Source organism: Micrasema longulum, unplaced genomic scaffold (genome assembly GCF_059751315.1).
Source record: "Micrasema longulum isolate JH-2025_06_02 unplaced genomic scaffold, ASM5975131v1 h1tg001067l, whole genome shotgun sequence".
NCBI classification, from domain to species: Eukaryota; Metazoa; Arthropoda; class Insecta; order Trichoptera; family Brachycentridae; genus Micrasema; species Micrasema longulum.
In genome coordinates this window covers 478611-499484 of record NW_028278255.1, presented here as the reverse complement: position 1 = coordinate 499484, position 20874 = coordinate 478611, and the positions used below count along the sequence as shown (strand labels likewise).

The following is a 20874-nucleotide window of genomic DNA, read 5'->3' as shown; positions in this document are numbered from 1 at the left end:
TGTACGTAAAGGGATGTGATGGATGATGATGGATCATTTGTTCGAATGTAAAGTACTATCTAACATTATTTACCTTATTGAATGAGTATTATTATTAGGTGAGTACATCAATTTACGACGCTTTTACCTGGCTGTAGGCATTTATACAAGTACGGCGAATCATTTGCTGCCTTTCGAAATTCGTGTGAATAGAGCCTTATTCTCTTGGTAAGCCATGGGAACTGGGGCTGAGGTGTCAAAAGCCTCCCAACAATCCAAGATCGAAATTTCTTTCTTGATTGCAAATTAAGATTTATCTTCTGTCACGCAGTATAATTTATGAACGAATATTCATACCGTAGAGCTTGATGTTGTACTGAATATCGAAAAGAAGAAAAATAGCTCTTTCTTTTTAACAAAATTTACTTTTTCAAATAAATAAGGTAAAGCAAAAAAATCAAGTAAAGCAATAAAGCCACCAAGTAAATATTCATTTATAAATTTATTCATTTTTTTCCATTACAAACAAAGATTAACAAAAAAATCATGTGACCTCACTGGGGTTACCCGTGCCGAGGACACTTAACAATATACTATTTTTTTAAATATTTTTACATGTGAGAATAAACAAAGAAGACTTAATATACTTAACAAAATGTTCAGAAAGTTTTAAACACTACGTATTTAAGTTTATATTTAATTTATGTACATCTATACTATTTATATTATAAAACGTACAATTAAATAACAAAAACATAACATAAGCTACACATTTGTGGAGCAGTTATATCGTATGTCTGTTTAAACAAGAATCTTTATTATTAATTATTGTTGTAGTGGTTGACGCGTTCGCCTACCATGCTTGAGGTCCTGGGTTCGATTCTTGCGAGGGTTGATGGAAAATATTTGTTTGTGAGGTATTTTTACTTAGCAACATATCAGTCCCTAGACTGGCACCTGAAGCGTAAGACTGATCACCTTACCTTCACGTGACAGATGATCGAGATGCGCTGCATTTAGTGTTAGAGTGCAGAGTTCTAGTAGAAATGATAATTATGTTTTGAGTTGTTTTAAATGCTACTTTCTGAAGTTACCTGCATATATATAAAGATTTTTTAATATCGTAATAATTTCAATAGTAAGGTAAGAATTATTTAATAAAATCGTATTATTGATTTTTTAAAGAAATATTTGCGTTCTTTTACGTAAGATATTTATGACTCGTTGGAAATGACCACCAAAATATAAATATTTGGGTAAATTATAATTGTCGGCCTCGTGGTGTTGATGGTCAGCGCGTTTGCCTACCATACTAGAGGTCTCGAGGTTGATTCCCGACATGGTGGCCTCCGTGGTGTAGTGGTCAAGACGCTTGACTCACGCACGGAAGGTTCCGGGTTCGATTCCCGGTGAGAACACAAAAATTAAAATGTGATTTTTCTCAAGCCTGGGTACTCTGAGATGTAATTCACCACTGTAATTAGGCCTCCTGGCCTGTTGTAGTGCAAAAAAAAAAAAAAAAGAAAAATGAAATATTTATATAAAAGACTGTTTTTACACTAGAATATTTCATAGTCCCTGGACTAGTACCTGAAGCGTGAGACTGATAATCTTACCTTCATGTAACAAAAAAAATCAAGATTCGCTGCAATTGGTGCACTAATGCAGTGCCCTATGCACCATTAGGTGCGGAAATGTAATGATGATGAAATTAAAGAACTCTAAAATTTCTTCAACTTTTTTTTTAAATTGCATTTATTTCAGGGCTGCTTATCTCTTATTATTTCAGTGGTGATGTTTTTTTAGTGTACAAAAAGTTTTTACTGATTTTTATCAATCTGAACCTACAAATATTTTTTTTTGTCTATTGAGAAAGAAAAAATATTTTTTTAATTATTACATTTTCATAACATTTTTTAAATATGTTATCATGTGCCCTAATCCAGCCTTGCTTTATAAAATAATATTCATAACATTATAGAAGATGACAATTTTCACAAAGTAAATGTCACGACATATTTCACCATGATGACCTGTCACGTTACTTGGGACTGGAAAAAATAAAGAAATGTCTACAAGAGTGCATAAATCTTAAGGAATTTGAAAATCGTGACGTTTGGCATTTAATTCACAATGAATGTGGTTAAAATCGTGAATCTTATAAATGTAAGCGGATATTCCAACAAATACATAGTCATTTGAATTAATTATAATTAGCTGTATGAAACAAAGAAAGTATAATTTGAAGAAACTTACACGAAAGTGCCAGTATTGACATTTCTAACATTTATTCGTTTTGCAAGAGATCCCGGATGGTCGAAACGAAATATTTATTGAAAAAAATATTTCTCACGTAAATGTTAACATTTTTTCTGAAATATTAGAACAAACGAACCGCGCTGGTGGTCCTGTGGTCCCGTGATATATAAATCTGCTTTTATTTTTTTAGTTTGTATATTTATAATGTTGCGAACATTTATTTACTCACTTATTATTATTCTTAGAGGTAGGAGTCAGCGCTGTGCAAGCTCCTGACGTCACCGCGACCTGTAAAGATCTATTGCGACGGATCCCCGTAAATATTTCTCACCCTCTAAGCCCCAGGGTGGCCCCAGGGATGGTATTCCAAACGCTCTCGCGGCCGTATTATCTCGTGTATTTACATACAAAATACGCGAGAAGAACTGTTTTCTCGTGCCGCGAGAGCGGTTCAGAATAGCACCTCGGGGTGCAATTATTATGAATCTTCTCTATCCCCTAGAAAGTGATTGATTTGGGATATTTATTTTTTCCATGCGACTAATTTTTGCTTCATATATGGCCACACTAATGATTGAACGCCAAAAAATATGAACACGTGAAATAAAACATGATGGTTTTCATTTAGAGCATTATTGCGACCTTAAGCATTACCCAAAACACTTAATTAGGTTGAATTGACCGAACCGTATTAGTTTTATTTCCGTTTTAGAAGCAGTTTTATACACTATTTGACGTTTAATCATCAGTGTGGCCATTATATGAAGCAAAGTGTCGTCGCACCAAAAAATTATTGTTTAAAAATTGATTACTCTATAAGGGGTAGAGGAGATCCAGAAAACCACCAGGTCTATAAAGACCCTGGCTAATGTGTGGAATGCGAGCCCAGATCCGTAAAATATCAGACCGCTAGTTGGGGGGCGAGCTCTTTAACATCCTCAGGTTTAACCAGTGGTCCTCCGAGGATGAGACTCCTTTTATGATGTAAAGCATCACCGTCACATATCACATTTTATTTTTTTTCCTTTCTTAAGATTTTTAATTAAATTAATTTATTTTTTACTCTAAATTATTTTTGGAAGTCACCAGATCTGTGTATCTGACAGGACCTATAACAGGGCCACGGATAGTATCGAAAAGCTCCATTCGGTAATCACGGAGAGGGGGAAAGGGACAAGACCACAGAATGTGTTCAGAAGATTGATTTGGATATCTGCAGCAGCACGAAGAGGAATAAACAATATTAAAAACAAATAATTTTTCATCAAATTTACCATGACCTGATAAAAACTGCGTAGTCCAGTGATCAGGGATAACCCGAGAAGATTATAAGCGCTGACGGATTGAAGTAAAAAACAGAAGGTAACCCTCCCTGAAGAAAAGTGTATTTTTTTTTATGTATTTTTATTTTCTTAATCTTTGTTTTTAATTTTTTAATGTATTTGTAATTTTCTCAAACTGAACTTATATGTATATAAATTTTTAAATAAAAAATAAATAAATAAAATAAATTTATAATAATAAATAAGAGGAAGATTCCCATCGCGATTTCCAAACATCAAGAAGAGCATTTAAAGTCACTTATATAATACAATTAATTAACTGTTTATTACATTTTCTTTATTTATTGATTACATTTATGTCGGTGCATATCAAAATTGGTTAAATCCAAAATTGTTAAAAAAACATTTTTTGTGGAAACACGATTAAAAGTTTAGTTTTACATAGAATACTTATTTCAAAAATGGGAAAATCCAATATTATACCATAATAATTGTTGTCAGAAGTTTGATTTTATATCAAAATCGGCAACATCCACTCAATAACACTCAAATAACACAATAACACTCAAAACGATTAGTTTTATTTATTTTTTACTTCGTAAAAGTGACAACCCTGACACAGACATTCAATGATAGATTAGATCAAAACTGTTTAAATCCACGAATTAATTTTATCAAAACTAGTTAAATCCATTCCGATATATCAAAATGAGTTACATCCAAATTATATATTAGTTTTACACGGAAACTACGTCTAATCAATCAAATCAAATAACGTAGAATACTTTTATTACCTACGTCAGACCTACATATAGTCTAAATAACAATTTAGTCGAATAGCAATAATCAGTATCAGAAAAGTGTTCTTTGCGAAAAAATGCTTAGTCTGGATATATCCATTTTTGATGTTAACCGACACATTTATTTACATTTATATAATAAATTTACTGTTTAAAATAGCATTTTACAAACACAGAACAAATTAAATCATCCCGCTATAAGCACAATCTAATAAGGAAATTACTCTGGCTATGGCCATCGTGCACTATGGAAAATGTAGAAAAGCGGAGAAGATGCCATCGGCATCAACAGACAATCGACAATAAAAGCTTAGCACACCGTGTAACTTAACTGTGGCTATGTGCGCGAAACACAAATACGTAAACACTCGAGCATTAGGCAATGGGCAATGGGCAATAGGCAATAGGTGCCGTCGGAATAATAAATAAAGGAAATCTTAATAGTTCGAGTGCGATTTTCGTTGGATAACGGCTGGACGCGTCCGTAGGTAGGTACTCATGCAAAACTTTCTAGAAGCAGAGCTGTCAAAGGGCCACTAAACTGGAATCCTATCTTCGGTGGAGGCAACGATTGATATTTTTATTACATTTATTAGCATGCGAAATTTATCGTTTTATCGTACGTAGAAATGATTTTCTCATGTTAAATAGCTAGATATATTTTGCGGTATTTATTATAAACGCTCTCGCAGCCGTAGAAAAAGCTTTTATCTCGCGTGTTTACGTACAAAACACGCGAGATAAAAGTGTTTTCTACGGCCGCGAGAGCGCTCGGAATAGCGGCGCAGGCGTATGATACAAATTTGTTTGTGAAATAGAACCAAAACCCTGGACGAGTGTTTTTGACTCGATGGCTTGTCTCGGATAGAATTCCTGAATAAAAAATCGAGTGGAGATAAATCCGCCTCGTTCCAAATATTTTAATTTCGAGACCATTTTCAACGAATTGTAAATTGTAAATCTAAAAATTAGAAAATGGGAATCATTTCACAAGTTTGCCTATCATTCTTGTGATCCCGGTGCGATTCCTGGCAAGGTGGACGTGAAATATTAATTTAAAGGGTATTTTGAACTGTAATATTTCATTGTTCCTGGGGTGCTATTCTGAACTACTCTCGTGGCACGAGAAAACCGTTTTTCTCGTGTATTTTGTATGTAAATACACGAGATAATACGGCCACGAGAGCGTTTGGAATACCAGCCCTGGACTGACACCTGAAGCATAGGACTGATCACCTTACCATCATGTGACAGATACTCGATATACACTGCATTTAGTGTACAAATGCAGTGCCCTATGCACCATCTGGTGTGGACAGGGGTATGATTTATTTCTTTTTTTAATATTTTATAATTTATCATTTTTTTAAAATACTTAGCGACAATGTTTCTGATACCTACGGTTTATTTTAATTTCTGAATTTATTGTATTTTAGGTTGAGAAGCTTTTTTGGAGGTATCTACTTTTTTTTGGAAAACGCAAAAACAAAAAATAGATTGTATTTTTTAAAACTGCTCGGAAGTTTACCATGATGTATTTATGCGTTTTATTTCCTTTTTATAAAAACATAGAATAAATAATTAATTCTTAACTTGGTATTGAAATATTTTTTACTAGTTAGGTGCCTAGTACCTACCTACCACACACGAATGCGGAAAAGCGCTAAAAGCAATTTTATTTTTTATGTATTGCACTGCAAATTTAAATCTGGAATGCAGTCACCAGCCGAGGTCAGTTGTTAGCATTTCCATACTCAGGGCGGTGTATGTAAAGTAGTACGAACCACCAAAATACAGCCACCTAAAAAAAAAGTCCTATATTGTAGAAAGTCGACTTGCGATTTATTGACTACCTTACAAAGTGCCCGCCACTTAAATTTCACTAGCACTTCTGAGTCCCGCAAGCTCGACCACAAAATTAAAACATAACTAGTAATTTTTATGGTACGAAGTAAAAGTTTACAACCATTTATGAGCAGTTTTTATTCAGGGTGTAAGATTCTCTTCCACTTGGTACGCACTGGGCATAGTTTAGCGACGGTGTGTGTTTACAAATTGAGGTCCATCAGAAGGCGACCCCGATTTCTTCACAATACACGAAGCGGACAGGTGAGGCTGGCAAGGAGTCCGGAAGTGACGTAGAGCGGACAGTAACCCAAATAGAAGCAAGTTCCGAATTCCAAAATCAAAATTCGAACAGGTACTGACACTGATTTTCTTGTGGAATATAACCACTGCTCGATTTTATAAAATTAAAATAGGCATTCAAGACTTTAAAAAAACATTTTGTACTAAAGGAACTACATATTTTTGAGTTCCTAAAAATAAATTGAATGTAAAGTACTTTTCTTCAAATTCTTAAAATAAATATAGCACATTTCACTAGCATTAAAACAGAGCTAATTAATTATTTTAAAAAAACTAAATAGGCTGAGCCTATATCTCAAAAGAGTCAGATAAGTTATTTTCAGAAGTAAATACGGAAGTCAAGGCATTTATTTATTAATTATATATTATATTACAAATAATTAAGTGACATTTATTACAGTTTTTATTACATTATTTAAGTTGAGTATTTTGTTTTTTTTTTAATGCTGTTCTTCTCCAAAAAAGAGACAAGACTTATTCTGAGTTAATAGTAGGTACAAGTATTGTAAATATTTTAAATATACAATTGTATTCAAACATTTTCCGTTAGTCCTTTATGTCCTTAATGAAGAATTTTTATGAACAAGTTTTATTTTTGTGAAAATCCTAGTAGTTATTTTTTTATCATAACAAAACCATCTCCTGAAAGTTTTATTTTTTGTAGATGAGAATACGGTCCTCAATTGACACATAAAGGTGGGTATTATATTGCAAAAACGGCGCTATATAAATTATCCATAAAACGTGTGCGCAATAACTGCATCAAGTAACTTTTCTACGAATAGAACACTACTTTTGTAGAGATTTTTTCCTGAAATCGTAGGTAAAGAATTCACTGGAAAGGTTATTTTGGTAATCCGTGTTCTATAGATTTTCAACTTTTTATTTTAAGTAAGGACTTTTTCGGCAATTCACTATTAAATGGACGTTTTCTAAGTAGGCACTTGAGTACCTACCTGAATTATTAAAATACTTGGAAAAAAAAATATGTGAAAAATAAGGCTTAGACAAACAGTAAAACATTACTTACCATGAGGAAGTTCGATGCTGTGGGAAATCGGATATAAAAAAGTTTTCTTACACGCGGTAAAAATTAGAGCTTTTTTTATTTTATTTATTGACTATATTCACAATATGTTCATTTAACATGTATTGACACACAAGTTCCAACTCCGTGGAATAAAAGTACTGTGTTGAGTTAGGAAGAATATACACTTTAACAGTCAATATCACCATATTTACTACATATAACAAAATCATCGTCATCATCATTTTCATTCCGCACCCATTGATGCATAGGACACTGCATTGGTACATCTATCGCAGTGTATTTTGATCGCTTTTGTTACATGAAGATAAAATGAGCAGTCTTACGCTTCAGGTATCAGTCCAGGGACTATGAAATATTCTAGTGTAAAAACACCCTATTAAATTAATATTTCAAGTCAACCATGTCGGGAATCGAACCTGAGACTTCTTGTATGGTAGGCTAACGCGGCGGCCGACAAAAACAGCGTTAAAAAATACATGGCATATTAAATATAAAAAATGAACATGCAATAAAAACATATTTGAAAAAATAAAATTTTAATAAAACCATCACAAATATTTGAAAAACCATCGAGGAGTTTCCCTCTCAAATCCCTCCCCCTAAGGAAGATCCAGTCCTAAAACTCTTTTTTGAAAATCGATTTTGTCCTTGAGAGCCTAATACGCTCTTCCAAAATATTTAACTGTGTGAGGTGTCTCCGAGCAAAAGTCGTCCGGGTTTTGGGTTTAACATAATTCATTCCCTGGGAAAACCTCGTACAAACGTTTTGCTGAGACCTCTCCTTATTGTTCGAGCAGAAGTGAGTCAGTGCCTCTTTTAGGTAGAGTTGCCTCACATCCAGTACCCTCGTGCACTAAAATAACTGTTCTGATAGATATTTACATCTCTTGGAATATAATGTCAATTTTATGAACTAAATAAAACAAAAGAACTAATAATGAATTTTATGAACTAATAATAACGCAAATGTCAACAATTATTCTTTTCTCATTTAAAATTCTTTTTTTTTTTTTTTTTTGTCAGATTTAATGTTTATATCTTTTTAATTTATGAAAACTTAATTGGTCTTTTTATGTTTAAAAAATGTTGTTTTTAATACTTATTTTGTACGACTGTATGTTTTCTGAATAAAATAAAATAAAAATTAACAAAAGATAAATAAAATTAAAAACTCATTTTATGGCCGAAACAAAAAAATATTATTATTTTACGAAGTAAATGAAAAATTGAGACCTTCACGTAGTCTAGTGGTCACCGCGTTTGCCTACCGTGTCAAGTTCGATTCCCAGCGTCGACGGGAATCGAACAGGTGCGGTATATATTTCATCGTCACTCTACTGGCACCTGAAGCGTAAATATTGAAGATCTTGCTTTCATGTTTTTTACAACAAATTATCAAGATACACTGCGTTTGTTATACTAGAACACTGCCCTATGCGCCATCAGATGATGATAAGTGGATGATAATTATAGATGGTAATGTCTGGCAGACAGCATTATTTTGTGAATTCACCAATCGTCAGACTACACCGGCTCGGAAACGAGTATGGAAAAATGTATATGTTTCATTTTCCATTGTCAGTTTTCAGATTTAAAATTCTTACGGCGACAAAATCAAAATAACTTACATTGTTTGAAGGCTGATAAAATCACTGACTTTTTGTATTTTACTTACAATACCTTTTGTTTACTTATTTTTTCCCCTAAAACTGTTATAATCATTTTAAATATTTAATAACGTATCTACTTACGTATGTATGTAATATTATTATGATATATTTTATCTTTATTTATTTATATTGTAATTCGATCCTTTAAAAAATAATTATTTATTCATTAGATACATATTTATTTTGTAATGAAACGCTTGAATAGTTATTTTATACCTGTCATGTAAAAGCCCTTTGGGCGTATTTAATAAATTATTTATTTGACTTAAGTAAAAGTATACTGTTTTTCCCTGCCTTGTGGTGCTGTAGTTGGGCTTTTGAAATGATTATTCAATCATTATGCTATTTTTTATATATTATCTGTCACTGCTAAAATTATTATTGAATAATATTATTAATAAAAAGTGGTTGCTGAAAAATCAAGTTTCGGAAGGTATAATTATTTATTATACTCTGGTGAAGTTTAAGCTGTTTTATATTTTATTGTCAATACGCAGGTACCACTCAAGCAATGAAAAATAAGCAGGCGTATGAATATAGGCACCTACCAATAATATTTCTTACGAGTTGATGACGTCAGTATAATATTATTGTCTATACCTATTCAAAATATTATTGGATAACCAAGTTTGAGATAAAAAATCATCTGGAAAAGCGGAAAAAGAAAAAAATGTAAACCTACCTACATCGCTTGTGTATGTTAAATAAGTAATATCAATAGTATTTTTTATTTCTACTTCTGTAGTACTGTGTTATTGCGTTTTATTTCAGTAATAATAAATTTAAAGTGTTTTCAAAAAACAGGCAAAAACAAGCTACCTTTTTATCTGTATGTCGTACGTACGAAAATCATTAGCTCTCGTTTAATATGAACTATTTTTGTAAACAACTGTAGGTATATTGTACTCCATAAATTATTATATGAGGAATTCCTTCTTACGTAATTGATATTATTTCAAAATAAACATTATAAAATAACACATTATCATTTCATATAATAGTTGCACAATTCAAGCGAGCGTTTTTCCGACATTTGTTGTGGAATTTGATCAAACGCTTCAAAGAAATTGAGGACAAAATGATGAAAAGATTTACCTGAATACTTGTTCTCCTCACTTCGATGTACAGCCAGTTGTCGGTTGAAAAGGCTATTGCCATTAAGGCAACCGCAACGATGGCAGTTATAGTGGCTAAGGATAAAGTTACCGCTGAACAAGGCATCTTGAAACTTTTAACAATGTATTAATATTATTAACACAATATATTTCAATATGTTCTTCACAATCACAACACGGAGAATATAGAAATACCAGTGTGACGGCACTTTTAGAACATTTTTTCACACGCGACAAACAACCTGCACAACGATCCAGCTAAACTAAATCTACCTTGCCTCACGGCACGGCTCGCGACTCGTGTGAATCGTGTTTCCTAAGAAAAGTAAACTTTCCAATTTAGCGGCAACTTTACAGTGTAGCCATATCAAAAAATACATTTATAGGAAAAATATTTTTTAGTAACACGAGGAGCACTGAATTTTATTATTGAAAATTAATTTCTTTTGACATTGTGATTTACGGATATTTCTTTTTCACAAAAATGCCTCAAGATCTGTCTATTATGCCATATTTTAGAGGAAAAAGAGTTTTTCTATTTAAAATATGTTCGCTTTATCATTTTATTTCTTAGAGGGTAATATTATTATACTGTTATGTATAATAGATTTTCTCTGCACGCGTGTATGTAGTAATTTTATACGGTTTAATAAAATAAAAACAATTTTTTTTGTTTTGGCAAAACTGATTAAAATTTATAATAAAACCATTTATTTATTTTGGTACGATTCACGGTGGATACCAAAAAAAAGCAATTAAGATAGGTACCAAGAACCACTGAGAACTTTCGGGAAATTTGTTTTTCTAAACATTTTTTGACGTTTGTTTCAAATGTCATAGTCGGTGATTCTATGTTTGAAAATGGCCGATACAGCCGCCAATAATGACGATATTTTAATGAACATTTTGGTAGAAAACAAAACACTCGTAGGATTTTTGTTTTCTGTTTTTGGTTTTCTGTCAAGAAGGTAAGCGTTGTTTTTGTATTATATTTTAATCAGCCTGTTATACTATCATGCACGGAAAATAATGGTTTCAAATATAACAATTTTTAGAACTGACTTTTATTATATACGAGACGAATCAGTTCCGGAGAGCGCTGGATTTCCTCCCGGCGTAGCCGAAGAATTGGTCACAAGAGTGCTTCGAAAATGTAACCCTTTGAATAAAGATGCTAGCCATGACATTAATGTGCCAGAGAATTGTCATGATCTTATCGATGACAGTGAATGCATCGTTCCACCCGTCGCTGAAGAAGTAGAAATCGAAGCTACTGAATACATCAACCCCGATGAACCGCAAGAAATTCAGGAGGAAATTGAGATATCTAACACCGAGACCACATGCGACTCTACAATCTACGATGATATAGATTCCGAGCTATCCGAAGCGCGTTTCGAATCATTAACTATCTCAGACAGTGCAGAAAGTTATATTCAAATAGGAAGTAAATGTGCAAATGATAGATTAAATAATCAGCCGGAAAGAGATGTATCTAGTAATCAATCACAATACCAGTCAAATTTTGAGACATACAATGGTGCCAAAACAGATCATTACAGTTGGTCACAGACTATTGGAGACTTAGGTAATATTCTTATATTCCATTATATTTAACACAAATCTGTATGAGTTCTGTAGAATAAGGCATCCCCTGTGGCTTCAACATCAGTCAACACTAGCATCTCGCTCGATCTTTCAGAGTTCGGTTTATTTATTTTCCTGTACAAACATGTTTATTGCACATTGGTGCTTAGCAAACAGGACCCAGCAGCCTTAAGTGTATGCATATGGACCAATTGCCTACCGTGGTGCCAATGAATTAAAATATTTGAAGAATAAAGATAGAACTATCTAGTGTTCTTATTTAAGAAAAATATTTCTCTTATTTTTTAAAACATTTTTATTTATCTGTGTTTATTTAGAAGTTATTAAAATCATTTTATTTAAAAGTGATTAAAAAAATATTTAAACGTATTTTCAGATGTTACTGTAAACCTTCCATTAGAAATAAATTCATCAAAGCAATTAAACCTAGTCACAGCATCGGACTCCATTGTGCTAAAATGTATAAATTCTCAGAAGGAATGGAACACATTGATAAATGACAAATTCTCAAATAAAATAAAACAAGCTGAAACTATATGGACCATGAGTGAAGGAAAACTAAGGATACATATTGGTTTGTATTTATATAATTATAGTTTATTGAATAGGTGGGTATTTGAAAAATTGTGCGTTTCTGATGTAACTATGGAAAAGCATTCATCAATACAGTATAGTCTCTATAATCCGAACAATTAAAAACCGAGCCTGTTCGGTGTAATGAATATTCGGATTACCGATTATCTTTGAAAATAAAACAAACTTTTCGCATGTTGTTCATAAATAAAATACACTCATTATAAACCATAGTAGGTATAAAATGTGTGTTAATTGCGCATTTGATATAAGAAAATCTGGATTTTTTTCTGACAAACGCCTTTTGCATGATTCTAATATTATGCTTTATCACGCAATTGGCGCAAAATCATAATCTGATGGGGTTCCACATTGTTTTCGACTGCCCACTGCAAACAAGTCTCAAAAGTTATAATGGCATATTTGAGAATCAAATCTTCCAAAAGTGATTTGTCACAGAAATATAGAGTTTGAAAAATGAAGAAAACCTTTTTTAAACAACACTGTTTGTTTAAATGTATGAACTTTATGACATTTTTTTATAGAAAAAAATTGTTTTGAATGAACAGTGTGTTTTTTTTTCTCATAGATTTAGATATGAACTATAAAATTTGATACAAGACTATTTATTTTTTCCTTCATGAACCTACCCTATGTAGGCCAAACTTTCTGCCACAATTTATTAATTAGATTAGGGGTTACTTTCTCCCAATATTCTACCAGTAGTCGCCCTCGTGGTGTAATGGTCAGCGCATTTGCCTATCATGCAAGAGGTCTCGGGTTCGATTCCCGACGTAGTTGATATGTAATATTTATTTGAAAGGGTGTTTTTACACTTAGAATTTTTCATAGTCCCTGGACTGGTACCTGGAGCGTAAGACTGATTATCTCACTTTCATGTTACAAAAATGATCAAGATATGCTGCGATCGGTGTACCAATGCAGTACCCTATGCACCATTAGGTGTGGAAAGGGAATAATGATGAATTGATTAATATTCTATCAAGTCAAATACTACACACTACATTACATACAATGATTTTCTTGAGAATAGATAAGATGCTATCTTCTTCATAAACATTTTCAAAAGGTGTTTCTTGCTATATTAAATTTTCACAGCCTGAATAACATTTTGTTTCACGGGCTTCATGAGTGGAGTATAGTTCGGAGGAAGAAACATAACCGTAATTTGTCCATCACCACTTGTCAAATCGCTGCTATTTGGATGGGCAGGAGGAGCATTATCGAGTAACAATAAGACTTGGAGGCAGCTTTAGTTCTTTAAGTTTTTCTCCCTTCACCCGATGGTATGGTTCGGATTACTGAAGGTTCGGTTTATAGTGTGTTTGGATTACAGAGAAATTAAATAAAGTTTTTTCATTTATCTTTTAATCACAACACTCAATGGAACCTAGCTATAATGGTCAGTTACAGCACAAATCACTCGGATTTAAGAAAAAATACATTTAATTAATGTGATATCGCCATGAATCGAACCTGGAATCCCTCAGCTTAAGGCAAGCGTCATGGCCATCACATTTAAATATTTCAACTATCCCGATTTATACAAAATCACTATGAAATAATTACATACAAATTTCTCAGATAACCATCCCTGTATGAAAAAATCCACATCTCATTTATCTCATCGGCTGTTTCTTGAATCAATTACTTAAGCAATTTTTCGTACCTTTTGTTCTTCTACATTCTTGGATTAGATAACTTAATATCGAATGTTGGAAATACTAATTTCTCAACATTGTGTGTTCAGTAAAAAAGTTAATAAAGTTAATTCAACTTCCTTTACATAGCTGATTTTCACAAATTGATTATTACTGAAACGAGGTTATAAAAGCAACACGGAGATGTGTGACTCACTTCAACTATGAACATATTTATATTTATTTTTGTAACAGCTCATTTATTAATTCGAAGTATGAAATTAGAAAAACAAGGCTCAAAGTAGGCCAAATGTTTTCAAAATTCGATCTCTCGGGCGAATGTGTGGTAAAACTATGTATGATATGCACTAATGTGATAGTTGCACACAAAAGAAAGGAGAGCTGCGTTGATTTGGAACTGTTGAGGGAATGGACAGTGAAAGAATGATGAAAAAGATTTATGATGCGAATGTTGATAAATGCAGAAAACAAGGAAGAAATGGCATAACCAAATTCAACAAACACTTAAAGATGGATATGTCAAAAGTCGAAATAATTGTTCGTGCATGGGAAGTTGAGTAAATGTAGAGGAAGCGAGGTATGTATGCATAGACAGATTTATATGGCATTCTGTCCTCTCTACCTACCCCCACGGAGAAACGGTGTGATGGTAAAATAATAAAAAATACTGATTTTCAGAAAAGCAATCTGAAAAATGGTGGAATGCTCTTCTACAAAGTGAAGATAAAATTGATACAACCAAAATAGACTGCTCCAGACCATTAGACGAACTTCCCGAAGATCATATGGCTAAAGTCAGAGAACTGCAGTGGAACCAAATACAGAAGTTGGCTGGAAAACCTACTTCTGATGAACTCAAGAAACAAGATATTCTTAAAAAAGCTTGGAATATGCCTGGTTCACCTTTTGCAAATACTCCCTATGATCCAAACGTTTTTCAATAATCCGTGTAAAAAAAATACATTATGTCTCACTTATGCAATTGAATGATCATTTTCCACTCTGGGCCCATTTTAAAATGATTTATTTTCATAAAATCCCATTAGCTTTTACATAATGTTTTATAATAGAGTCCAATTTGATCAAATGTACAATTTTTACCAAATAAGTTTTTTTTTTTTAAATAGTGTTGATTTTGATTAAATTCCATATTTTCTGTACATAATATTCATTTACATTTTTAAATGTTTTTTTTTTTTTTTAATATAAAATTTTATAAAAATCTTCCTTTTTTATAAAAGGTTATTGTTTTACTAAATAAAATTGTACCACTTACCCTAAGATGATTACATAATACGCCAACAGGCTAACTTGTCAGGTCCCCCCCACGTTGGGGATCACTGCACCGAAAGCATCTTTGTCCTGCGCTACTTGGAACAGGTCCTCAACTCTTATCTGATGTACTCACCAAAGTGATTCCTGGGAAAATATGACCAGAGTGGTTTCCCGTTACCTTCTCTGGTGGATGTTTCTGTCAGGGTTACCTTCCCTTAGCCGGTTGATTCCGATTGGATACCCATATACTTGCATAACCAAGTCTAATTTCTAGAATATTGAGGCTTATTGTCATTAAGTTCACAATGCAGAAAATATTTCCGATATATTTAATAAAGAGGGGGGCGAAGGGAAGCAGGAATAAAAAATAAGACATTCCAGTAACAATATTATTTTTTATTTAATTTGTGCATATTTCTTATAACAACAAGTACCTGATATTTCAATGAGTAAAATGTTTATTTTCTTCAAGTTTTATTGTAAAGTTTTTACTAAACCACCATTACAATATTTAATTGAATTTTATTGCATAAAAGCATTTATGATAATACTGGTCAAGCTATATGCATTCGGTGTATCCATGCACATAATGTGATATTGTTATTAAAAGGTTAACAATCATTATATCAATTATAAGAATTGTTTTTAGAGAAATGTGTACTAGAAATGAACAGAAATATGAACATTGGGATGACGAGGAGATTTATTTATTTTTATTACATTAGTTTTTATAAATACATATTGAACAAACAAAAAATAATAACCGAAAGTCTTCTTTAAGCGTTAAACAAAATCAATTTTTCAAGAATTATAAATATTATGAATAATATCACTTAGGTATTTTCTACAGAATCATGAAAATAATATACTATTAAATACAAAGTGGACAAATCTTATATCAAAATGAGTTTTAATAAAATATAGTTCTTGAAAAATATACTCTGAAATGTAGACACGTTACGATACATCTAGAATTGAGAGGCGCGTTGGAGAACAAATAGATAGAAAGTAAAAAGAAAATAATCATTGGCACATGCCACTCTGAGCGAGTGAAGATTTTAACTAATAATACATTTATTGTAGAAATATTTGCAATGTTACCAAGAGTCCACATTGCCCAGCAATGGATAATGTCAAATGGAAATATCATGTATTTGTAAAACACTAAATAAAAAGCCTCGTACAAACAATTAAAAATACATACACTAATTCAACGAGAGATCAAAGAATTTATTTTGACATGCTATCTACATAATATTACTAAAATGAATTTGAATAGTTTTCAATGGAGGGACAATATTACTAATTATCACTTAGGATTTATATACATATCATCTCACATCGGATGACGGTGTAATCCATTGTGGTGTGATGCGTTAATTACTGCAACAGTGACTATGTCTACATGTATATTGCTTTATTAGCTAACAGTTCTATAACTACTAGTCATATTGAGTGTAAATTTATCCACGATAAAATTTGATGACTGGCTGAATGTAAAAATGCTTCCTTAATTATAGATGTCTGTTATAGTAATACAGATACTAATTTAACAACGGAGAGTTTGCCACTAATAATAAAGTAAACTGATAATTTTGAGACAAGAATCAACGTTTTGGTTAATCTCTAATAATTCTTTTTAGTTACAATAATTATAAGGTTATTCTTCATTTCATTACCCTCAGAAATCACACCGAATCAAACAATGTCAAGCTAAAATTTTAACTTACTAAGATGAAGAAATATCACAAAAGTAACACCAATTGACATAAATTACCACATGACAAATTATATTAATAACCAACTTTAGATAAAATAAATAACAAAGTTTTTTTTCCATGAACGCTCGATTAAAGTAACAAAGCGAGCGATAAAAATATAACAAAAATAAATAAAATTTAAACTAGGGAAATTTTCACATTCAATGAAAATCTATCACTTTATAATGCGTAGACCCGTTACACGGACATCTCCCGACCGAGCGAAGGAATAGAGGGAAAAGCGTACACGGTAGGTAGTAAAACAAGGCAACATCTCAAGGCCCGATCCTTGGACAGCGGATCACAGCGCAGACAGTAGGTACATTATGAGACGGTCTGTCGCGCGCCGAGGCACAACCGCGACTATAACAATTTAGTCACTGCGATACCCACTTTGCGGAGGGCGCCGCGATAGGCTTCCAGGGAGGAGTCCAGCGTGAGGCAGAACCCGCGGCTCACCGGTATCAGGGGGTACTCTGGTGGCGAGGTGGTGGGAGCAGGGGCGGAGTCGGGGCTCTGCGACAGGAGTATCCACTTCTCCAGCCGAGCGCACAGGCACGCAGCGTGCGTAGACTGGAAGGAGAGGATCTCCTGCCGGAATACTTCCGGCGGGTTCCCGAGTAGCTTGGTGAGGGACTGCACCAGTTTGAGTAGCACCATTTCATTATACATACGAGAATTTTCATTGCCTTGCTGTGATCCTGTTGAAATTTTTTTAATTTTATTCGGTCAACATTACAAATTACGCAATTGATAGATTGAAAGAAAATAATTATGTATTTTAACACAGCAGAAAAGGTTTCTAAAACTTATACATAAAATTGTTGACAGAAATTTTAAATGCTGCAAGGGACTAAGTGTAAATTGTTTAAGGTAGAGAAGAGAAGAGAAAACAAAAAAAAAACATATTTTTTAATTATGTAAAATTATATAGAACATGTGGGATAAAGTAGTTGAGCGTTGGTTGGGTTGGAGTTCCTACCCCAGTTAGAGATTGACCGAGAAGACATGAGATTGCTGTTTAATGCGTATTTATTACATGGCGAATAAGATACAGCACTTGGTTGTGTAGCACAAGCGTAGCAGCGATGATGGGTTGAAGAAACTGCGCTTGAACTACATGCTGGAACTGAGTGACGTGAATTTGTTGGGCTGACTGACTTGAACTGCTGACTAACGTTGGCTGCGTCCTGTGGTCTCTTTATAGACCATATTTCTTAGTAGTTCATTTCTTCATAATAGGGACGATGTGAATGTACTGCAGGGCGACGATCCCGTCTTTATGAGCAATATTGCTGGAGTTGCAATATAAGTTGTATTGGATTCGATAGAAAATGATGACATTGCATCGTCGGTCATTAGTTTACTTTAGGTGATCTAATTTAACACGTGTGTATCATCGACTATGGACTATGGACCCTCTCTTGATAGCAAAAATCTTCCTGAGAATAATAAAGGAGCAGGACCAGACAAAATTCCTCCTTCATTTCTTAAACAATGCGCCCAGTATCTAGCAGCTCCTATTCAAAGGTTATTTAATCTTTCCTTAACCACAGGTACTTTTCCCGATTTGTGGAAGCTTGGTCACATAGCGCCAATACACAAATCCAATGATACCAGTGACATAACCAATTAAAAACCAATATGCATACTCTCAACCATACCCAAGCTGTTTGAGAGTATTGTGTTAAATAAAATCCCATCCAGTTTAGTAGTGCCAGTTATAGCGGGATGGGCGACCACTACGGACATGCTTTTTATGAAAATTATATAATACAAACCTTCAAATCACAATCTCGTCACAAATCACAAAGTTGATGTAATATTATATACGGACTTGTCTAAAGCCTTTGATAAGGTAAATCATATTATACTTGCAGCCAAATTAGAAGCACTAGGAATTTGTGGGACCATCTTAAACTGGCACATAAGTTAGCTTAGCAATAGGAGAATTGCTATAAATCTAAATGGCTATCGCTCATGCGAATTTACAGCTAGATCGGGGGGGGTACCACAAGGTTCTCATCTTGGTCCATTTCTTTGTACTAATGATCTACCTAAACAATTTTCTTGCGATATGCTGATGATTTGAAGCTATTTAGAGAAATAAAATGCACAAATTACATACTTCACCTTCAATAAAATATCGACACACTTCTTAAGGCTGTAGTCTGGTAAAATGAACGCAAAATTAGGAAATAATAGGATTTTGCCATGTTAAAAATAATGTGTTTTTAAATCGCGCAATAATAAAAAAATAAAAAAACATAAATTAGATAAAAATAATCTTTTTTAAAGGTATTTCTGTTAAAAAATATACTTAAAAGTTTTATGTAACTAAAATATAATTACTTTTAGACCGGCAGATTACGCCATTTCAAATTTAGACTAAACTATCTAGGTATCTGGGATCTCAATAAAGACTAAGTATTGAACTAAAATTTATTGTAATAATTTAAAGATAACAAATTGAACATGAAAGTGGCCGAAGCCAAATTTTAATTTTTTGACTTTGAAAAGAAATACAAGCAGACTACAGCCTTAAGTGGTGTGAATCCAACCTTTTGTTTCTAAATGAAAACATGTCTTTTTGTCTTTCACAAAACCACATTCCATCACCATACTCTAATAACGGCACTTTAATAACAACTGTCCCAGATAACTTTTAATGAAAAGCTAACCTTTATGCACCATAGAATGATAATTGCTAATAAGGCTATGCAGACGCTGGGCTTCATAATCTGTAATGCAACAAATTTTAGTAGCATCGTTTCAATAATATCTGATCCCATCACAGCTGTAATATGCATTGTCAGTCTGTTGCCCTTTGTACAATAGCAACTCTTTTAAATTGGAAAGAGTTCAGTGGAAGTTTTTCGCTACAAACAGATAAAAACAGGTAAACCTGTACATGAAGTTTGCTACCAAACTTTGATGTTTGAGTTGAAGTTAATATTGCTCTCCACCAGAAGGACAATTGCTGACCTCACTCTAATGCAGAAAGTGGTATGCACCCTAATAGATTGCACAAAATTACTGTCCCTGATAAACCTTTGTGTACCCACAAGCACCACCAGACTCCATCACATGTTCCAATGCGAGTACAACGGGACAAACGACACTCACCATTCTCCCCTGGCTCGCATGCACAGAACTGCTAATAATTACGCAGAGCTTTTGGACTTACTCCACACCACTCCTGCTGCAATTAAATCAGCTATCCCATCCATTGAATGGCCATCCCCACGATTCTCCTCTTTTCAATATGTTTTTTGTTTAAATTCTTCTTTACTTTTTTCCTTTTTTTTAACAATTAATTACATATTTATGATTTTCCGTTATTTGCTATAATTATATACTTTAAGAACTTTTAAATTGTATATTGTAAGAGTCCTCTGGGTGTTTAATAATAATAATAATAACATTCTACAACACAAATTGGCATTTATATATATACATATATACGAAAACAATAAACCGAATTTTTCTTTAATTTTCTCTTACCCCTCTCAAACAATTTACACTATTCTCCTTAAAGAATTTTAAATTTCTGCCAAGGATATGTTTTGGATTCAAAATTCTATTTAAAATAAAGGCTAATTTTTATTTTATTTATATGTACTGTTTTACATGTGGTTGCATTTAATAAAATAAGTAGTTTTTTTCGTTAT

The 20874-nt window shown here is 33.0% G+C and overlaps 3 protein-coding genes across 4 annotated transcripts in view; 1 reads left to right on the top strand and 2 right to left on the bottom strand.

Moving 5' to 3' along the window:
• LOC148277236 (uncharacterized) overlaps positions 1-10663 on the bottom strand; it is a 114121-nt gene extending 103458 nt beyond the window's left edge. The window contains exon 1 of one of the 2 annotated variants that reach the window (XM_088233168.1): positions 10286-10663. In XM_088233168.1, the coding sequence (XP_088089294.1) occupies positions 10286-10411 (126 nt within the window). In that variant the 5' untranslated portion in view covers positions 10412-10663. The remainder of the gene's footprint in view (positions 1-10285) is intronic. The other variant, XM_088233169.1, reaches the window with a different exon arrangement.
• Positions 10664-11156: 493 nt separating this feature from the next.
• Positions 11157-15390, top strand: LOC148277235 (nudC domain-containing protein 3). The gene is made up of 4 exons (XM_088233167.1): positions 11157-11273; positions 11361-11893; positions 12290-12487; positions 14847-15390. Exons 1-4 carry the CDS (start codon positions 11167-11169, stop codon positions 15110-15112), a joined length of 1104 nt encoding a protein of 367 aa, XP_088089293.1. The 5' UTR covers positions 11157-11166; the 3' UTR covers positions 15113-15390.
• A 1881-nt stretch (positions 15391-17271) lies between these two features.
• Positions 17272-20874, bottom strand: part of LOC148277234 ((E3-independent) E2 ubiquitin-conjugating enzyme UBE2O) — a 28045-nt gene continuing 24442 nt past the window's right edge. Inside the window, exon 22 of the mRNA XM_088233160.1 lies at positions 17272-17904. Within this exon, the coding sequence (XP_088089286.1) occupies positions 17567-17904 (338 nt within the window). The 3' untranslated portion in view covers positions 17272-17566. The remainder of the gene's footprint in view (positions 17905-20874) is intronic.